This window comes from Monoraphidium neglectum (genome assembly GCF_000611645.1).
Source record: "Monoraphidium neglectum strain SAG 48.87 unplaced genomic scaffold scaffold01204, whole genome shotgun sequence".
Classification (NCBI taxonomy): Eukaryota; Viridiplantae; Chlorophyta; class Chlorophyceae; order Sphaeropleales; family Selenastraceae; genus Monoraphidium; species Monoraphidium neglectum.
The window spans coordinates 117-15,893 of record NW_014012424.1 but is presented as its reverse complement, the minus strand read 5'-3'; the positions used below and the strand labels follow the sequence as shown (position 1 = coordinate 15,893).

Sequence of the window (15,777 nt, the reverse complement as noted above, 5' to 3'; positions counted from 1 at the left end):
CACCTGTCCTGCCCCGCCACGGCCCTCCCCCTTCCCCTCACCACCATGCCTTATGGATACGCAACCCCTCCCACCCCCCAAAGGTACTACCGCGACGCCTCCGACCCCAAGCCGCCCGCGCCCGGCTTCTACGTGGCCCAGCAGCAGGCCGCCAGCGTCGACGACCTGCCCGTTGAGGACAGCGGCCCCGCCCTGTACAGCGGCCTGTGGACCCACGTGTACTCCGCCGCCCTTCATGGGGTCGGCATCGACACTGTCATGTGGATCACAACCCGCGCGGTCAGCGGGACGGCCTGCCAGGCGTCGGGGCCGACGAACACGAGCACGTGCGTGCCGGCGATCTGGTACGGCCAGGTGGCCAACCTGCTCACCGGAGACCCGAGCTCGCCGCTGTTCGGGCCGTCGCTGAACCAGCAGGGCGTGATCTACCACTCCCAGATCAGCATGGCGTTCCCCACCGTGGCCATCAACTCCAACGGCTCGGCGCTGTTCCAGTTCTCCTACGCGAGCAACGCGTTTGACGACGTGGCAGGGGTTGTCGCGCTCGACGGGCAGGCCATCTGGCAGTTTCCAGGTGTGTGTGTGTGCGCGCCCACCATGGGGGCCTCGTGCCCACGAGGGGGGCTGCCGCAGGGGCGCCGGCGCAGGGCCTGGCGTGCGAATAGCTAGGCCCCTCGCAGTTTCAGAGGTGCAGGGCGCCCTGCCCATTGCAAAACCCGGTCCAGCCGCAGCGCAGAATTTTGCTCCGGGGCTAAGGTCGTCCTTGGCCGGCCCCCTCACTGCAGTGCAAAGCTCAACCGCACATATGGCTCGACCCCGCAGTTCAAATTCCTCTCCCTCTGCCCCAAGCAAGCGCCACGCGCCAGAGCCCGCGCGACGCACTTTGAAGCCGGTCCCCTCTCCTTGACGCCCCCCGCCCTCCCCCGCGCGTCATCCCCCAGGCGTGATGACGTACGGGCTCGACCTCAGCGACACGGGCCTGGGAGAGGGCCAGGCCATGCTCATCCGCCGCAACTCCCAGGGCGGCATCCACCTAAACCCCGTGCTGGACGGCAAGGAGCCGCCGCTGTCCTGGGGCCGCATCAGCGCGTCGGACACGGTCGAGCTGGCGGGCGGCAAGCGGCGGCTGTACGGTGCAGTCGTGTGGGCATTCAGCTGGAACTTTGGCCTGGTGAGGGTGTTTTGTAGGGTGTTGTGCCTAGTGCACTTTGTTGTGGGAGTCTGGCCTGGTTGATACGCATATGTGGGGCCGTCTTTTAGGAATATTTGCCTTGTATGCGCTTGTGACATCAGACTGCAGTCCTCCTTGTCTTTGGGGCTAGTGGCATGCCTGCGGTGCACGATGCTTGAGCACTGCCTGCTATTCCAGGGGCTGGAAGGCTATTTGGCTCTTGCAGGGCGCGCTGCAGCAAATCAAGCAAAAGAAGCAATAATTGCTTCGTATTTGAGCCCGCCTGATGCCCTTCATACTCCCTGATGTCGCTCCGCCTCTGCCTCTGTAGTACAACACGTCGCTGCCAAACTGCGTTCAGTGTGGTGACAACAATGCGGGGGTCTTCGTCTCGGTGACTGGAGGTGAGTCTCATTGCACTGGCTCGCAGCGGCATCATTGCTCAGTTACGGCATCACCTGCAAGTTGCCTTGCATTTGCAGGCGATGTTCTGAGCCTGCGCCTCCCCCGCCATGACACTGTCCCTGCCAGAAATATTCGCTTGAGCAGCGGCTGCCCGTGGAGGCCTCGCCCACCGGAGCGGCCGCACGCTCCGACAACATTCAGACACCATCCCTTTGAAGTTCTAGCCGACACGCTGCGTCCTTTGGATGGTTGGCCTTGCACCTGTACTGACGACGACGGCAATAGAGACTACCAAGATCAAAGGCGGCTTGTGGGTTCAAAGGACCCAAACCATCTTGCCATGGGTGGTGCTGGCGGCTTTGCATGGCGCGCCTTGCTTGCCGTGTTGGCATGCGTTCTGGGCCGCACCATCAGGGTGCGCGCATCACCTTGAGCCTTACAATTGCATTTGCTTTTGGTTAGCTGCAGTGGCGCACGCATCGCCCGCACCTGGTTCCCCCGAGGTGGCAGCTTCTTCACAGCGAAATCGTTTTGAGTCTGACGTTGCACCTCCTTGTTCACGCAGGAGCGTTTGTGCCGATTGGTACGTCTGCCGGATCCCACTAGCAACATCGTGAATTTGCCAAACATGTTTTTCATATTGGAGCATACACACTCACCTGGCCGTTGGTGGTGCTCTGCAGCACCCCCTTTCCCCGCACTGACGTGTGCGCACAGCACTCCACGGTGATAGTGAACATACACAGCCTCACCTTCTCATCATCGGTCCTCCCACCTCCTTCCTGCGTATTGAAACGAGGCTGCGGTTTTCGCCCATGCAGTTGACCTTGTGTTGCCACACACCTCCCTACAGCAGCGACACCTGGCGGCTGTCACGCGTGCGCTCCACTGGTGATATTTATCAGGGGCAGGCGTGCTGCTCAGGCACGCAGCCGCCGGAGAGTGTTGCGCCTCTGCTCCGCGTCTGAGCCGTGCATGGGCCAGGGCTGGGCTGGCGCCGGTTCTGTCTGCTGAGGATGGGCGTTTCCCCTTTGCTGTGGCGCATTGCCCACCATTGCTCTGCAATGCCTGGTGGATCAATGGAGTGTTGATGCTGGCAACTGTGTTTATTTGCAAGAGGACGTCTGAGTGGATGTAAACAGTGCAAGGGCGCTGGACACCTGCAATGCCCCAGCGGGGATCAAGCTTGGCAAGGCTGCAGGGATTGGCGGGTCCCCCTCAACTAGCCACTTCAGAGGATTACAGCGCAACCAGTTTTCAGTGAGTGGTGTCTTTTTGACCAGCAAGAGTTAATCGCGGCGTGTTGATGTCAGCCGCTTGCCACGCGTTCGCCGTCACCTGCCTGTTGGACTTCCAACCTTTCCCCGGACACTTCTGTTCACCTTTTTAGGTACCACCAACTTGTTTTGTGGGCCTGCAGCAATCACACTGGTTTTTGGGCCGAAGCGTTGTGCTCCTGCTCTGTGGCCGCTCTCATTGTAAGTGGCTGCCCTAGCAGTGCTGTCAGCTTGCACAAACGTAGCGGCCAGCCACGGGAACGGTTGCAGTGAGGAATGCACAGGACGTATACCATGCAAAGACGCGCTGAGTACCAGAGCACAAGCACAGATTTTTGCAGCTACAGCTGTTCAATATCCGCACACAGGGCTGCCGCGCGCTGCGCCACCCAAAAGGCCCTCCGGCGTTAAGAGGCCCCGCCACCGTCTGCCAGCAGCTCCTCCATCCACCGCGCAGCCGTGGCCGCGTCCCCGTCGCGGCACGCGCGGCACAGCCGCCGGTAGGTCATCCTCAAAAAGCGGCGCCGCCCCTCCTGAGACGCAGTCGCCGCCTCGACCGCGCGGCAGACGGCGTAGAGCCTCTGCCCCTTCAGGCCGAGGGCCCCTGCCACAGCCTCCACCTCATCAAAGGCCGCGTCTGCCAGGGGCGGGAGCAGGACGTGGAGGCGCTCAAAGTCTGGCGCACGCGAGGCGGCTGCTCATGGGTGCGTCATTGACTGGCTGGCATGTAAGGCCATGATCGCACAAGCAGTGCCAGTGTGTGTTTCGTGCGCTGCAGATAGCAATGCTGGCAGCATACGTGGACCACCGCCCACCAGACATCCCGCCCTGTCCATGCCACTCACATGCGGCCTCCTCCCAGCGGGCGCCATCGTCCCAGAGCGGCGGCGCAATGTCGCGCACCCCCAACGCCACCAGCCGCGCCCCCGCGTCGCCGTTGCCATCGGCGTTGCTGCCGACAAGGTCGGCCCCTACCAGCTCCCGGCTGCTGGCCGCCCCTGTTGGTTTCTGCGCCAGCTCAGGGGGCCCTCCTCCACCGCCATCACCGCTGCCACTGCCACCACTGCCACCCCTGCCGCCACTGCCGCCGGCGTCGCCGGGCGACGCCCGCTGCCGCGTCGACCCTGCCGCCTCCTGCTCCGGCGGCGCCTGGTGTACGGCCGACAGCCGCCGCTCCGCCGCCAGGGCGGCTGGCAGGCCTCCTGGGTAGTTATGGCCTGGCCGCGGCGACTGTGGCGTGAGCATCTCGCAGCCTCCCCTGTCGCCATCTGATGGTTGCTCCCATGCCGCACCGTCCCAACGCTGCCCGCCGGGCTCACGAGGGCCCCCACGGCCGGCCTCGGCGCCGCTGCTGGGGCCGACCTGGGGCCCGGCGGCCTGTGAGGGGCGTGGCGGCTGCGGCCCGCCGCCGTCGCACCCCTCCTGCTGTCCATCTGCACGGCAGCCCTCCCTCGCCTGGACCACCTCACCCTCTGCGTCCTCGCCTTCCTCATCGTGAGCCGCGGCCGCCTCCACCTGCTGCTGCTCCTCCCCCTCCTCCTCCTCCACGACCATCCCCTCCCTCAAGCCCCCTGGGCCCTGCACCTGCGCGAGGCCGCCGCCGGCCACGCCCGCCTGCCCGGCCCCCGCCGACGTCGCTGCGTCCTCCGCTGGCGGCGCGCGACCCGGGCAGGACAGGCCAAACTCCAGGGTTCTGGCCTCCGCCGCGCCGGCCAACCGTGCGCCCGCCAGCTCGCAGCCCGCGTCCCGCAGCGGCCCCGTGATGCGGCCCAAACTCATTAGGCTCTCGTCAAAGGACACGCCGCACTGGCCCCGCGTGTTGCGGCGGAGTGACGCCATCGCCGCGGGCGCGGCCGGCGCCGCTGTGCGCAGCGCGGCCTCAGCCGCAGCATCCAACGCCACAAACCGCACCTGCACCCGCAGCGGTGCCGGCAGCGGTATCGCACTGCTGGACAGAAGCTTCCTGGCAACATCTTTGGACAGGCTCAAGAATGTGGTGCCGTTCACTCTGCCCAAGGTTCCAGGGATGGGGCGAGGCTTTGCATTGACAGCCAGGGGGATCCAGGCCGCCGAACGCTGATGGTGCAGCTGCTGCTTGTGCTCCTGCTCCTGCTCCTGCTCCTGCTCCTGCTCCTGCTCCTGCTCCTGCTCCTGCTCCTGCTGCCGCTGCTCCTGCTCCTGCTCCTGCTCTCGCACCTGCTCCTGCTCCTGCCGGCCCCGCTGCTGCTCCTGCTCCTGCTGTTCCTGCTGCCGCCGCCGCCGTGGATCTACGACATGCAACCCTGTGGCTGCGAGCACTTGCCCAGTGGAAGGGGGCAGCGTCGTCGGCAGCGGCAGTGGAGGCAGTGGAGGCAGCTCGGGCGCCGGCGATGCCTTCCTTGTTGTGGCGTTCTGTTGAGGCTCCTTGCTGAAGGTGCTGGGTGCGCTCAAGTGCCCCTTGACTGCATTGCAGCTGCTGCATACACGCTGGCGCGTCCTCCTGCGCTGCCCAGTGGCCCCAGGGGCGAGGGCACCGCAGGTGATGCAGCACGCACCTTTGGCTGCGTCGGCTGCAGCCGCATCATTCAGGGGGTGCCGCTGCCTTGCTGTGGCTGGTGTCTCATGCGGCACTTGCTGGTGCCGCTGCTGCTGCTGGTGCCGCTGCCGCTGCTGCTGCTGCTGCTGCTGCTGCTTAGCAGCGGCCATCGCGGCCCCAGCTCCACCCACCACGGCGATCTCCAGGAGCCCACCTGGCGCCGCCGCCCACCTCGCGCCGGCTAGCATGCTGCCAGCGGCGCGCAACCCGCGCAGCGCGGCGTTCTCGACCGAGGCCTCGCCGCTGACTGTGTAGAGGCTGTACCGCCCCCCGCAGCGCGCCAGGTTGAGCGCGAGCAGCGCCGGCGGCCGCAGCGCGCGCAGCGTGAGCGCCGCGGGGGCGTCGATCGCCGCGAGGCGGACCCAGATGGGGAGCGGGGCGTCGAGGGGGAGGGACTCAAGGTGCAGGCCGGCGGCCGCGCAGGGCGCGAGCGGCAGGGGCGAGGGGTTGCGAAGTAGGGCCCACGGCCGGCCGTCGGGCGACAGAGGGGCCCAATCCGGCTGCTGCTGCTGCTGCTGCTGCTGGTCGGCTTCGCCCTGGCGCGTGGCCCCCGTGGCTCCAGCATGGGCACGCGGCGCGCTGCCGCCGCGTGGAGTGCCTCCTGCGCCTGCTGCGGCTGCCGGCACCGCGCTCGAGCCGTGCCCAGTGGGCCGCGCGGACTGCGGGCTTTGCTGAGCAGCGCCGAGGCCCCTCAAAGGCCCGCTGGCAGCAAGCGCCTTGGCCAGGTCCCTGTCGCAGCCGCAGCCCGTGCACAAGCGTCTGCGCTTGCTCCTGCGCTCACCGGCGCCTTCAGCGACCAGGCTCGCGCCACACGCGGCACACCGCAGCGGCGCTTCTTCCCGCTGGTCGTGGGCCGCTGCGCCGCGGCTGCGCAGGACATCTGGCGCGCCACGCTTCCCCCTCTGCTGGCGTGCTTCCTGTTGCTGCTGCTGCTGCTGCTGCTGCTGCTGCTGCCTCCGAGTTCTCGGCAGCGGCGAGCAATCCTGATCCTGGAAGGGCGTCTCTGCCTGCTGCTGTCCTTGCGCCTTATCAGATTCCGCCTGATCTTGGTCCTGCTTCTCATGCTTGACCTCCTGCGCCGGTTCGTGCTGCTGGGCCTTCTGGTGTGGCTTCTGCGGCTGCTGATGTGGCGCCTGGTCACGCACAGCCAATTGCGCTTCGGCTGATGGGCAATCCCCCTCCAGGGGCGACCGCGATGCGCTCAGCATGCCGCCTGAGATCATGGTTGCAAATCAATGGCGACAAGGAACATTTGATGCATCAATATGGAACACAATGGCCGCAATGCTTGGGCTGCGATCTGCATGTTGCATGGGCGGTGCTGCTTTGCAACTGACAGCTTGGGGCAGGAAGCACACCAGTTGCTGGTGCCGCCTTTCATGAACCTGACGGCAGGTGAGACCCCACGCACCCTGCGCATGCGCGCCACCGCATGCTAGCCGCTCACAACGCTGCTGCGGCTGTGCGCGCTGAAGTGTATCATGCTGGATCAGCGCACCTTGACGCGTGAGTCCCGGACTGTCCTCCTCGCTGTGCCGACTGCTCTGCCGCTGCTGACAATGGCTTGATTGCTGCTAGCTCTTCCCTTTTATGTCTGCGACTTCGCCCGCTCGTGTCTGAAAGTGCACCTAGACGCCGTGCAGCGGGGCAGCCTATCATAAACTCGGCGCAGCCCGCACTTGGATCATGCACAGTTGCCTCTCAGTGGTTATTGCTGTGCACCGGCAAGCACCCTATTAACAATGTGTGCTCCTTGCGGTCAACTTGCACTGTGCGGAACCCAACACGTCCCGGCCAGGTTGGGCGGGACGCGGGAGAGAGCGATCTCTGACAAGGGTGTCTTAATCACGTACATCGCAGCAACAAGATGAATGTGATTGTTCAATCAGGCTTCAGCATGTCCGGTGGCGAGTGGCAGGCAGCGCCCTCGGTGCCCCTTGGCATGCTACGAAGAACCTGCCCGTGCTGTTGGAGGCCAGGGATGCGGTTGGCGTTGCATGCGTGCAATCGCATGGGACTGGCGCGCAGCATCATCAGGTTTACAAATGCTTGCTAGCGCAGGAGGCCTCCCACTCCCTGTGGAAAGAGGGGGGGGGTCAAAGGCTTGCCCATGCTCATGCGCCTACAGTGCAACTGAAATCAAGGGACGAGAGCCCTTGCATGCAAAGTCCACAGATTGGCCGCGTTCATGGAAGCGGGTTGCGTGCATGCAGCTACAATCTTGAATGTGGACCTGCCCAGTGAAAGGGCTTCCCCTTCAGTCCTGCCCTTGACCGCTTGCTTGACTACGGCCACGAGTGCGGGTTGCTCTGCATGGAGCACTGTATTGGCTTGGGCGCTTTGCCTGTCTTTGCATGCGTCCCTAGACGGTCCAAGGAGCAACATGACTGAGGTTGTGCAGCGCCTCATCAGTGGCATGAGGGATGAAACGTGGGCAGGCCTCTTGCGTGGTGCAGTCAGATTCTCCGTTGCGCTCCTCCATTTTCTTGGGGAGGCAGCGAAGCTGTAAGGACGTACTTGTGTTTATTGAACTAATCTTCTATCATAATGGCGCGTGCTCACGACCCGAAAACCTGTAGATCGATCTATACACCGAAGTTGCCATCTCCGCTCAAGCTTCATTCTTTACAGTAGAGATTGAAACTTCACATTGGTGTACAGTATTTGATGATGCCGACTTGCTACCGGCCAGCCTGGTCCGCCGCAGCGTCGCCGGGTGTTACCGCCTGGCTGCTACGGGGAGGCCGTGCTAGGAGGATGCCAATTTGTAGCAGGATTGCGGCAGAAACGGAGGAGCGTGAATGCAGTACCAGCATTGTCTGTTTACCACCTAGCCGAAGCAGCAGCAGAAGTACTAATAGCGGCAGTGGCTGTGACATGACGCGGCGAGGACTGGTGTTGCTGCCGATGGCCACAGCAGCGGCCGCCGCTATCATGGTCGTTCCAGCGCCTGCCGCAAGTGCGCGCGCTTCGGTGGATCAAAAAGTAATTCAGGCCTTCAGGGATGCCATGGCGGCCCAGGGGGACTTTGAGGTGTGGGGGCGCTGGGCTGCGGTGTGGGGTCCCTGTAGACGCGACTGGGTGTGTTCAAAGTATAACGGGCGGTTTGAGATGTGAAACCTTTTGAGGCGCAAATCCTGACGCTTGTACAATGCCAGGCAGCTGGGGTTGGTTGCATACTGTCGGCTGGTGCAGCCGTTGCATGCCGTGTCTCAATCAGCAGCGAGGCAGCAGACCAATCCATTCAGTCGCCCATCGCTGGAAGCAAGGATCCCACATCCATGCACACCCGCAACCTGCTCTTCCCGCGGACTTCTCCCCCCTCAGGCAATGGAGCGCGCCTGGACCCGCGCAGTCGAGCTCGCCCCAGAGAACGCCGCCGCGTGGAGCAACCGCGGCACCGCGCGCCTGCAGGCGGGGCGCTGGCGGGACGCCTACGACGACCTGTCGTACGCCCTGCAGCTGGAGACGCGCGCGTTCGGCGGCGACAACGTCGCCGACGGCGTGAGCGCGCTGCTGCTGAATCAGCTCGCCAATTCTGAGGGCGCGCTGGGGCGCTGGGAGGTGAGGTGCCGCCCGGCCCCTCGAGTTCGCCCGGGTCGTATTGGTGACAGCCGGCCGGCCGCCCCAGACGCGGCAAGCTCAAGGTGGTTGGCTGGTGTACTGTGAGGGTTCCACATGCTTGGCAGTGCTGCTCTCAACCCTGCCTTGCATGGCGTCAACCGCACTGCACCCCTTATCGTGCGTGCACACATGCATGCCTCAACCATGTTAATCGCAGGATGCCATGCAGCACTACCGCATGGCGGCGGAGGACCCTGAAATGGAGTCGATCGCCGGTGAGCGGCGGCGGGGGCGCGCGGGTGGCTGGGCAGCGCGGGGAGTGTACAGAGGAGGCGGAGCCGACGCCATTTGCTAGCGCCCCGGGCGGCCGCGCCTTGTGTTCCCCCAGGTGGCGTCAGAAGACAGGCCCTGCGGCTTGTGCTGGAGTCACCCCTGGTCAAGCACTCGGTGTGCCACGCGCCAGGTCCCAGCGCATGGCCCTGGCAGCAGGGTGATTGATGCTCGCTGCTGCCCGGCCATCGCCCTTGACCTCCCACACCTTTTGCCCACCACGCACGTGTGGTCGTCGCAGCCGCAAACTACGCCCTGGCCGCCTTCGAGACCGGCAGGCAGCAGCTGGCGGTGCGGGAGGCGCGACAGCTGCTCAGAAGGTGCGCAGCCCGCCCCTCGCGTGTGGCCATGGGTAACATGCAGTGAAAGTGCCAGCACAGGAGGCAGCAGCTGCATCAGCTGGAGGGATCTTATATTGCAATCATGCCAATAGCAGCAGCCGGCATTGTTAGCATCAGTCTTCAATAAAGGCAACCATCCTTGCCAGCTGTCTGTTTACGGTACACCCCCTCTCAACCCCTCTTGGTGCGCAGGGACCCCTCGTTTTTGGACATGAGGGCGGCGCTGGTCGCCTTCCTATGGGCCGGCGGCGAGCCTGCCGCGGCGGAGGGCGAGTGGGAGGCGCTGCAGCAGGCTAACGGCGGCCTCGGCTCCGCGCTGTACGGCCGCGCCTCTGCCGTGGCGCGCGTGCGCAACCGCTGGCCGCCGCGCGCGACGGCGGCGCTGGGCGCGTTCCTGCTGCTCAGCGATCGCGGGAGCGCAGAGGGTTATGACGGCCAGAGGCACGAGTATGTCTTCGAGGCGGCGCGGGCGGGGTGAGGGCCCCCCTTGGAGGGGCCCTGGGCCACGAGGTCAACCATCCTTGTAGGATTGCAGCTGACCAACTCCTTGTGCCCATTTGCTGTTGACACTTGTTCGTGCCAGCGCCATGGGCCAGGCAGCCTGCCCATGAGAGCCACGTGTGTCTTGCGTTCTGCACATGAGTTGAAGTCAAGTCCAAGTCGTTCGGCCGCGGGGCTTTGTCCAATGCGCCCAAAAATTGAGCTCGGCCGCAACCAGGTGGTGAGGCTTGGGGAGAAATCTGTTTGCGGTTCACAGCCGCCCAGCAGACGGCTATAAATAACAGCTGGCAGTACTGGCGGAGCAAGGCGGTGCGGGACACGAAAGCCAAGTCCTAAAGTGGTTGGTGTGACACACACACCACGCAGCTTCACGTCACCCGGCGCCGGCGTCACCGCACAGCTGAGCTCGAGCTGCCCGGCAGCCGCGGTCTGGCCAACCCTGCGGGTAGGTCGGCCTACTTGTGAGAGTGCGACGCAAAAAATTGCAGAGTGTCACGCAAATTTTACGTTCTCTTCTTCGCATCTTTTGAATTCCACTGTACGGTACTCTGCCTTTGCTGGCCTGCTGCATCGCATCGATCCACCAAAGACGGCACCCCATTCCGTGCGATCGACTCTCGAGGAAGAGCAGCAAAGATGTATCGCCGTGGCCTCGCGGCTCTAGGTGGGTACCATGCAGTATCATGTGCCATGCAGGAAGTTGACAGTGTCCAGTGTGGTGCATCCACACTTGTTTGAGAGCTTTTCCTGCTCGAGCTGGCACGTGCCGAAGCAGCTCTAATTTCCAGACACAGCTGCTGCTACGTAGCCCTCAAGCGCAGCTGTACTGCTTGCTCTACAGTCACTACCCGTGTACTAACCGGCCTCCACTCTTCTACCCCGTCCCCTCACTCACACAGTCCTATGCGCTCTCTGCGCCGGCAGCGCGCTGGCTTCACGCCCGAACCGCAGCCTACTCGCCGCGGCTGCCGCCGCCGCCGCCGCCCAAGACGTAGGGCAGGTGCAGATGCAGGGGGCTGTGAAGCTGCCCAGCGGAGGACAGATGAACTTGCAGGTGCAAATGCAGATGGTCGGCGACGGCAGCGGCGGCGGTGGTAGTGGCGGCAGCTTCAGGGGCAGCGGCGCGTACCGCGCAGTTGCGGGCCACCACAACCCTGGGAACGACATCGCCTGCGGCCAGCGGCAGTGGAACGGGGCGGCCGCCCCCTGGTGCAGAATCTGCGGCGGGCAGGACAGCGTGGAGGCGGCGTGCAACAGGAACGTCCAGTGCGTTGCTTATGATATGGAGAGCGTCGAGTGCGGCTACTTGAAGCGCGCGGCGGGCCCGCTGGCTGCCAAGAGCGGCTTTTACAGTTTCATCCGCCAGGGCGGCAGCGGCGGGGGGCAGCAGCAGCAGCAGCAGCGGGCGGGGCGGCAGTTCCGGCGGTCGGACGGCAGCCACATCCCTGGCAATGACCTTCCCTGCGCCCAGGGATCGCCCTTCTGCCGGGTGTGTGGCCCGCGCGCCGCTGTCGAATCGGCATGCAACGGCACCCCTGGGTGCGCTGCATATGTGATGGACAATGGCGGGTGTGGCTACCTGAAGCGCTCCAGTGGGCCGGTGCAACCCAAGGGCGGGTTTACCGCCTTCACGGCCTGATTGCCTGACACGCGGGGGGCGCTGGCAGCTGCTAACTACTTGGCTCGGCGCCCAGCGTGCGTCCTGGTAGCATAGGTCCCCACAATGCGGCCGCAGCTTCTGCCAGCTGGATCTGTCGCCTTGCAGAGGATTGCGCCGCTTGCTTACTTGCTGTCAGGAGCGTTCATTTATTTTGGACGGGTGCCTTGCACGAATGAGAATGCTACTGAAACGAACACTCAATAAATGTGTTCATGATGGGTGGGGGCATGCATCAAGGTCTTTCATGATTTTTTTGTAGTTTCCCGTAAATAGCTGGATGCACACAGTCTGTAGAGTGGCCCTGTGCCTTCCTCAAATCTACCTTTGTGTAACTATTCTGCGGTATCCAGGATTCGTGCCTAGGCACTTGACAAACACCCCACGCCACCCTGTCCAATTGACTGCCCTTTAACCTTGTTTGCCACCCTGTGTTCATTCCACAAACTTGCTCATCAACTTCCCGAAAATTTGCTGTGTCCTGCTAGCTGCAATCGCTACTATTTGGGCCGTGCAATGTAAAGCAAGGACGAGCGACTCCACCCTGGCTGTCGCATGGTCACATCTTGGACCCCTGCCCTCTTCAGCGCCTCCACCGAAGGTTTGGCAGTCAAGGACCAACTGCCTGTGATAACCGCAGCATTATGCACTAATAAGCTATTTGATTCTCAGCGTACACACAAGGGATGGGGAGATATGCACAAACAAAACACGAACAGCTGCCAAGGTCCTTGAGCACATGTCACCCCTGTGCCTTCACGGCCGACCCTGCCCCTGAGCAGGGCCACTTGCATGTCAAGGTCTGCAGAGCAGAAAGCCCCAGCGCTGAACCAAAGGGACAACGCCAGGCGGTTGAACATAAACTTTGCGCTGTCCACGCTAAGCACGCTTGCAGCGTGTTGTGAGGCACCCGTTGGCCGCCGCACGCAAGCAGGGCATGCCGAATCAGCAGCCTTCGGCCCTCGGTCAAACGTACGCCGCCAGGTCCATGGCATTCAGCAGTGTGTGGCGCAACAATGGTCACACAATGCGGCTTTAGATTGCCAGCGTGATACAGTGAGGGGCGTGCTGTTGGCGCGGGCGTGCTTGCTGGCGTTGTGCTGTGCAACAACGAGGAAGGGCACCATTGCATGATTGTGGCAGAGTCACGGTGGTAGACACGGTGCTTGAATGTCATCCATCCCACACATACGTACAACGTCACAAGATACATACATGCGCCTTGATCTGCGCGCTCAGATCACTTACGCACGTGTGTCAAGGTCTTAATCCTTCTGAAGAAGTTTATCGCACAATCTCTATGGACGTGGATGAGGAACCGGGATCTGCGGGCGCAGCTGAAGCCCGCCCGGACGCTTCGGGCAGCAGCTGCGTCGACTCATTGCGCATCCCGCAGCTCGAGGCGGTCGCCATAGAGTTCCCTGGCTACATCCGCAACCCCGACCGCGCCATAGCCGCTCTGGGCGGATCCGACGAGGTCTCAGCTGCCCTCGGAACACAAAGCACGGAGCTGAAGCTGTGGCTGCGCCCGCACGACCCCCTGTGCCACCCCATCTTCGCCGAGCGGCACGGCACGCGCGCGCTGCTCTTGCGCGTCTCGCGCCCGCGCAGCAGCAGTTTGGACGGCGATGCACACGGCGATGTGGAGGTGACGGTGGCAGCGGCTGTGCGCTGGTCCTACCGCTTCAGGGGCCTGGCCGACTTCCAGTACCTGCCGGTTGACCCCAAGGCAGCTTCCCGCAGCTTCTCGTCCCTGCCGGAGAAGAACCGGCCCGAGAGCGCAGAGGTGTACAAGACGCCGCAGCCGCTGCTGCTGGTGCCGCCGCTGTTCTCGCGGGCGGACATGCCCCTTGATTTCGCGTTTGGGGACGGCGGCGCAGAGGGTGCGTTTCGACGGATTCGGGGGCGGCGCAGGGACTTTGAGGCGTGAATGCGTGTCACCGCGTCCACAATTTGGGGGCTGCCTCTAGCGGATGCATCGGCGCAGGCCCAAACAGCAGGCCTCGCGAACCGGCCCCTGCTCCTGCTGCGTTCGCGAAGGGCACACGGGCACGCAACGCCGCGCCTCCAGCTCAGTGCGCACCGTGTAAGGCAAACATGCTCGCGCCCTCCTCCCACACACACGCCCCGCCCGCGCCCCCGCGTAGCGTCCTACGCAGACGCACCCGTCGGCGGCGGTGAGGGCGCGCTGCGCGTCATCAGCTTTTACGACCCCGAGACCCCCCAGCCGCTGCAGCTGCCGCCGCCCTTCGCCTCCCTGGAGCGCCCCAGCCCCAAGGCGCGGCGGCGGACGGGCGGCCGGGGCTCTGCATCAGGAGAGGGCGAGCAGGAGGAGGAGGGGGAGGAGGGGGAGGAGGGGGAGGAGGGAGCGGAGGGCGCGTCGTCGCCGCGGCGCGCTGCGGCGCGTGCGCTGCTGTCGGCGCTCGAGGCGGCGCTCCGGATGCGGCCAGTCTGGCCGGCGGCGGCGCTGGCTCGGCAGCTGCCAGAGGGGGCCGACAGGGGCGATGTTGACGCGGCGCTGGCGGCGCTGTGCTATCAGTTCAAGACAGGTGGGGGGCCCTGCGCCGGCGCGAGGCAGCATTTTTACTCCCGCCCCTGGACGGTTTGACGCTCGCTCACGCCGACGGTTTTGCCCGCCCCAGCCGTGCGCCTTGAGCCTGGAGCGCAATCCGTGCGTTGCATCGCGTTACTCAATCCGCCACGCCGCCCGTCTGCGCTGGTCGCTCGCCGCGGCCTCCGTCCCGCATCAGCCGCGCCACCCAGATTGCTCGGCCGTTGCCGCAGCACCGCCCGGTCTCTGCCGCAGGGTGCATGACTCCCGCCTCGGCTGCGTGCAAAGGGTTTGTTTTTCCTCGCCCGCCACCCCTGCTGTCTGACAGGCCCCTGGAAGCAGCAGCACGTGCGCTGCGGCTACGACCCGCGCGCAGACCGCGACGCGCGCCGCTACCAGGCCGTGTCATATCGCTGTTCCAATGAATGGTGGGCCGCCGCTGGGGCGCGTCGGGGCTGGGGAAGACGGAGCACAGCGCAGCGGGTAGCAGCGCGGGGGGAGGGGGGGGGAGAGGGCGGGCCGACGCGGCGCGCCGATACCAAGGAAAGTCAAACGCGGTCAATCAATCGGCTCGGCGAGCCGGCAGACATGTACTGCCACTCCGTGTGCTGCTGCCACACATTCTGCCGACCGTGTTCTGCGGCCACACATACTGCGGCCCCATTCTGTCGCCCTATGCGCCGCAGCCCCATGTACTGCCGCCCCACGCGCTGCAGCCCCGCGCCAACCCTGCCCTTGTCTGCTGCTGCGCCGCTCAACCGCATTCAAACGCATTCTGTCAGGCACGAGCGCATAAAGGCGGCGCGCGCGGCGGGGGCCAGGCTGGCGCACCCCAGCGATGAAGACCTGCACGCGTGAGCGCTCCCTTCCCCCCGCCCCCGCTGCGGCTGTTGTGTGCGTGTTGACGCCTGGCATGTGCTTGCGCGCACGTCGGGTGCATGCTTGGGGGCTTGCATGGGACAGAGAATGTGTGTACGTATGTGCGTGCGAGCCCATATATAAATGTCGCATGCGTAAGTCACAGTGATTAGGATGGACCCACACATCCCTCCTCTGCAGCTGAGACACACCGCTGAAAAAATAATGGCGTTCAGTTTGCAATGGCGCGCCACGATCGATCAAGCCCTGACCCCTCCACTCCCTCATTGCAGCTTCCGCGCCGTGCCCGTTAGCCGCACCACCCAGCTGGTCCTGGATGACGTCGACGACGAGGCGACCCGGCAGCTTCTCGGCAGCATCCCGTGGCCCGAGCGCGCGACCGAGGCGCACGGCTGGCTGTCCCACTCGGGGCTGCAGCAGCTGACGCGCGCGGTCGCGGCGCGGTTTGCTGAGCTCATCGCTTCTGGGTATCAGCCGCGGGTGGTCGGGCGTGTGGCGGTGGGGGCGGAGGGGGAGGAAGAGCGGC

At 64.5% G+C, this 15,777-nt stretch overlaps 4 protein-coding genes across 4 annotated transcripts; 3 read left to right on the top strand and 1 right to left on the bottom strand.

The window, feature by feature from the left end:
* Nucleotides 1-45: 45 nt before the first annotated feature.
* Nucleotides 46-1,665, top strand: MNEG_7018 (hypothetical protein; the record flags this gene model as incomplete). The annotated part of the gene is made up of 3 exons (XM_014044512.1): nucleotides 46-574; nucleotides 942-1,171; nucleotides 1,654-1,665. The coding sequence occupies 3 exons, from the start codon at nucleotides 46-48 to the stop codon at nucleotides 1,663-1,665; spliced, it is 771 nt and encodes a 256-aa protein (XP_013899966.1).
* Nucleotides 1,666-3,260: 1,595 nt separating this feature from the next.
* Nucleotides 3,261-6,308, bottom strand: MNEG_7017 (hypothetical protein; the record flags this gene model as incomplete). Its single annotated transcript, XM_014044511.1, has 4 exons — nucleotides 3,261-3,490; nucleotides 3,699-5,120; nucleotides 5,583-5,964; nucleotides 6,210-6,308. The coding sequence occupies 4 exons, from the start codon at nucleotides 6,306-6,308 to the stop codon at nucleotides 3,261-3,263; spliced, it is 2,133 nt and encodes a 710-aa protein (XP_013899965.1).
* Nucleotides 6,309-8,437: 2,129 nt separating this feature from the next.
* MNEG_7016 (TPR repeat-containing protein) lies at nucleotides 8,438-10,141 on the top strand (the record flags this gene model as incomplete). Its single annotated transcript, XM_014044510.1, has 5 exons — nucleotides 8,438-8,461; nucleotides 8,756-8,992; nucleotides 9,210-9,267; nucleotides 9,564-9,642; nucleotides 9,856-10,141. The coding sequence occupies 5 exons, from the start codon at nucleotides 8,438-8,440 to the stop codon at nucleotides 10,139-10,141; spliced, it is 684 nt and encodes a 227-aa protein (XP_013899964.1).
* Nucleotides 10,142-13,121: 2,980 nt separating this feature from the next.
* Nucleotides 13,122-15,230, top strand: MNEG_7015 (General transcription factor 3C polypeptide 5; the record flags this gene model as incomplete). The annotated part of the gene is made up of 4 exons (XM_014044509.1): nucleotides 13,122-13,704; nucleotides 13,969-14,370; nucleotides 14,701-14,800; nucleotides 15,155-15,230. The coding sequence occupies 4 exons, from the start codon at nucleotides 13,122-13,124 to the stop codon at nucleotides 15,228-15,230; spliced, it is 1,161 nt and encodes a 386-aa protein (XP_013899963.1).
* Between the last annotated feature and the right edge of the window lie 547 nt (nucleotides 15,231-15,777).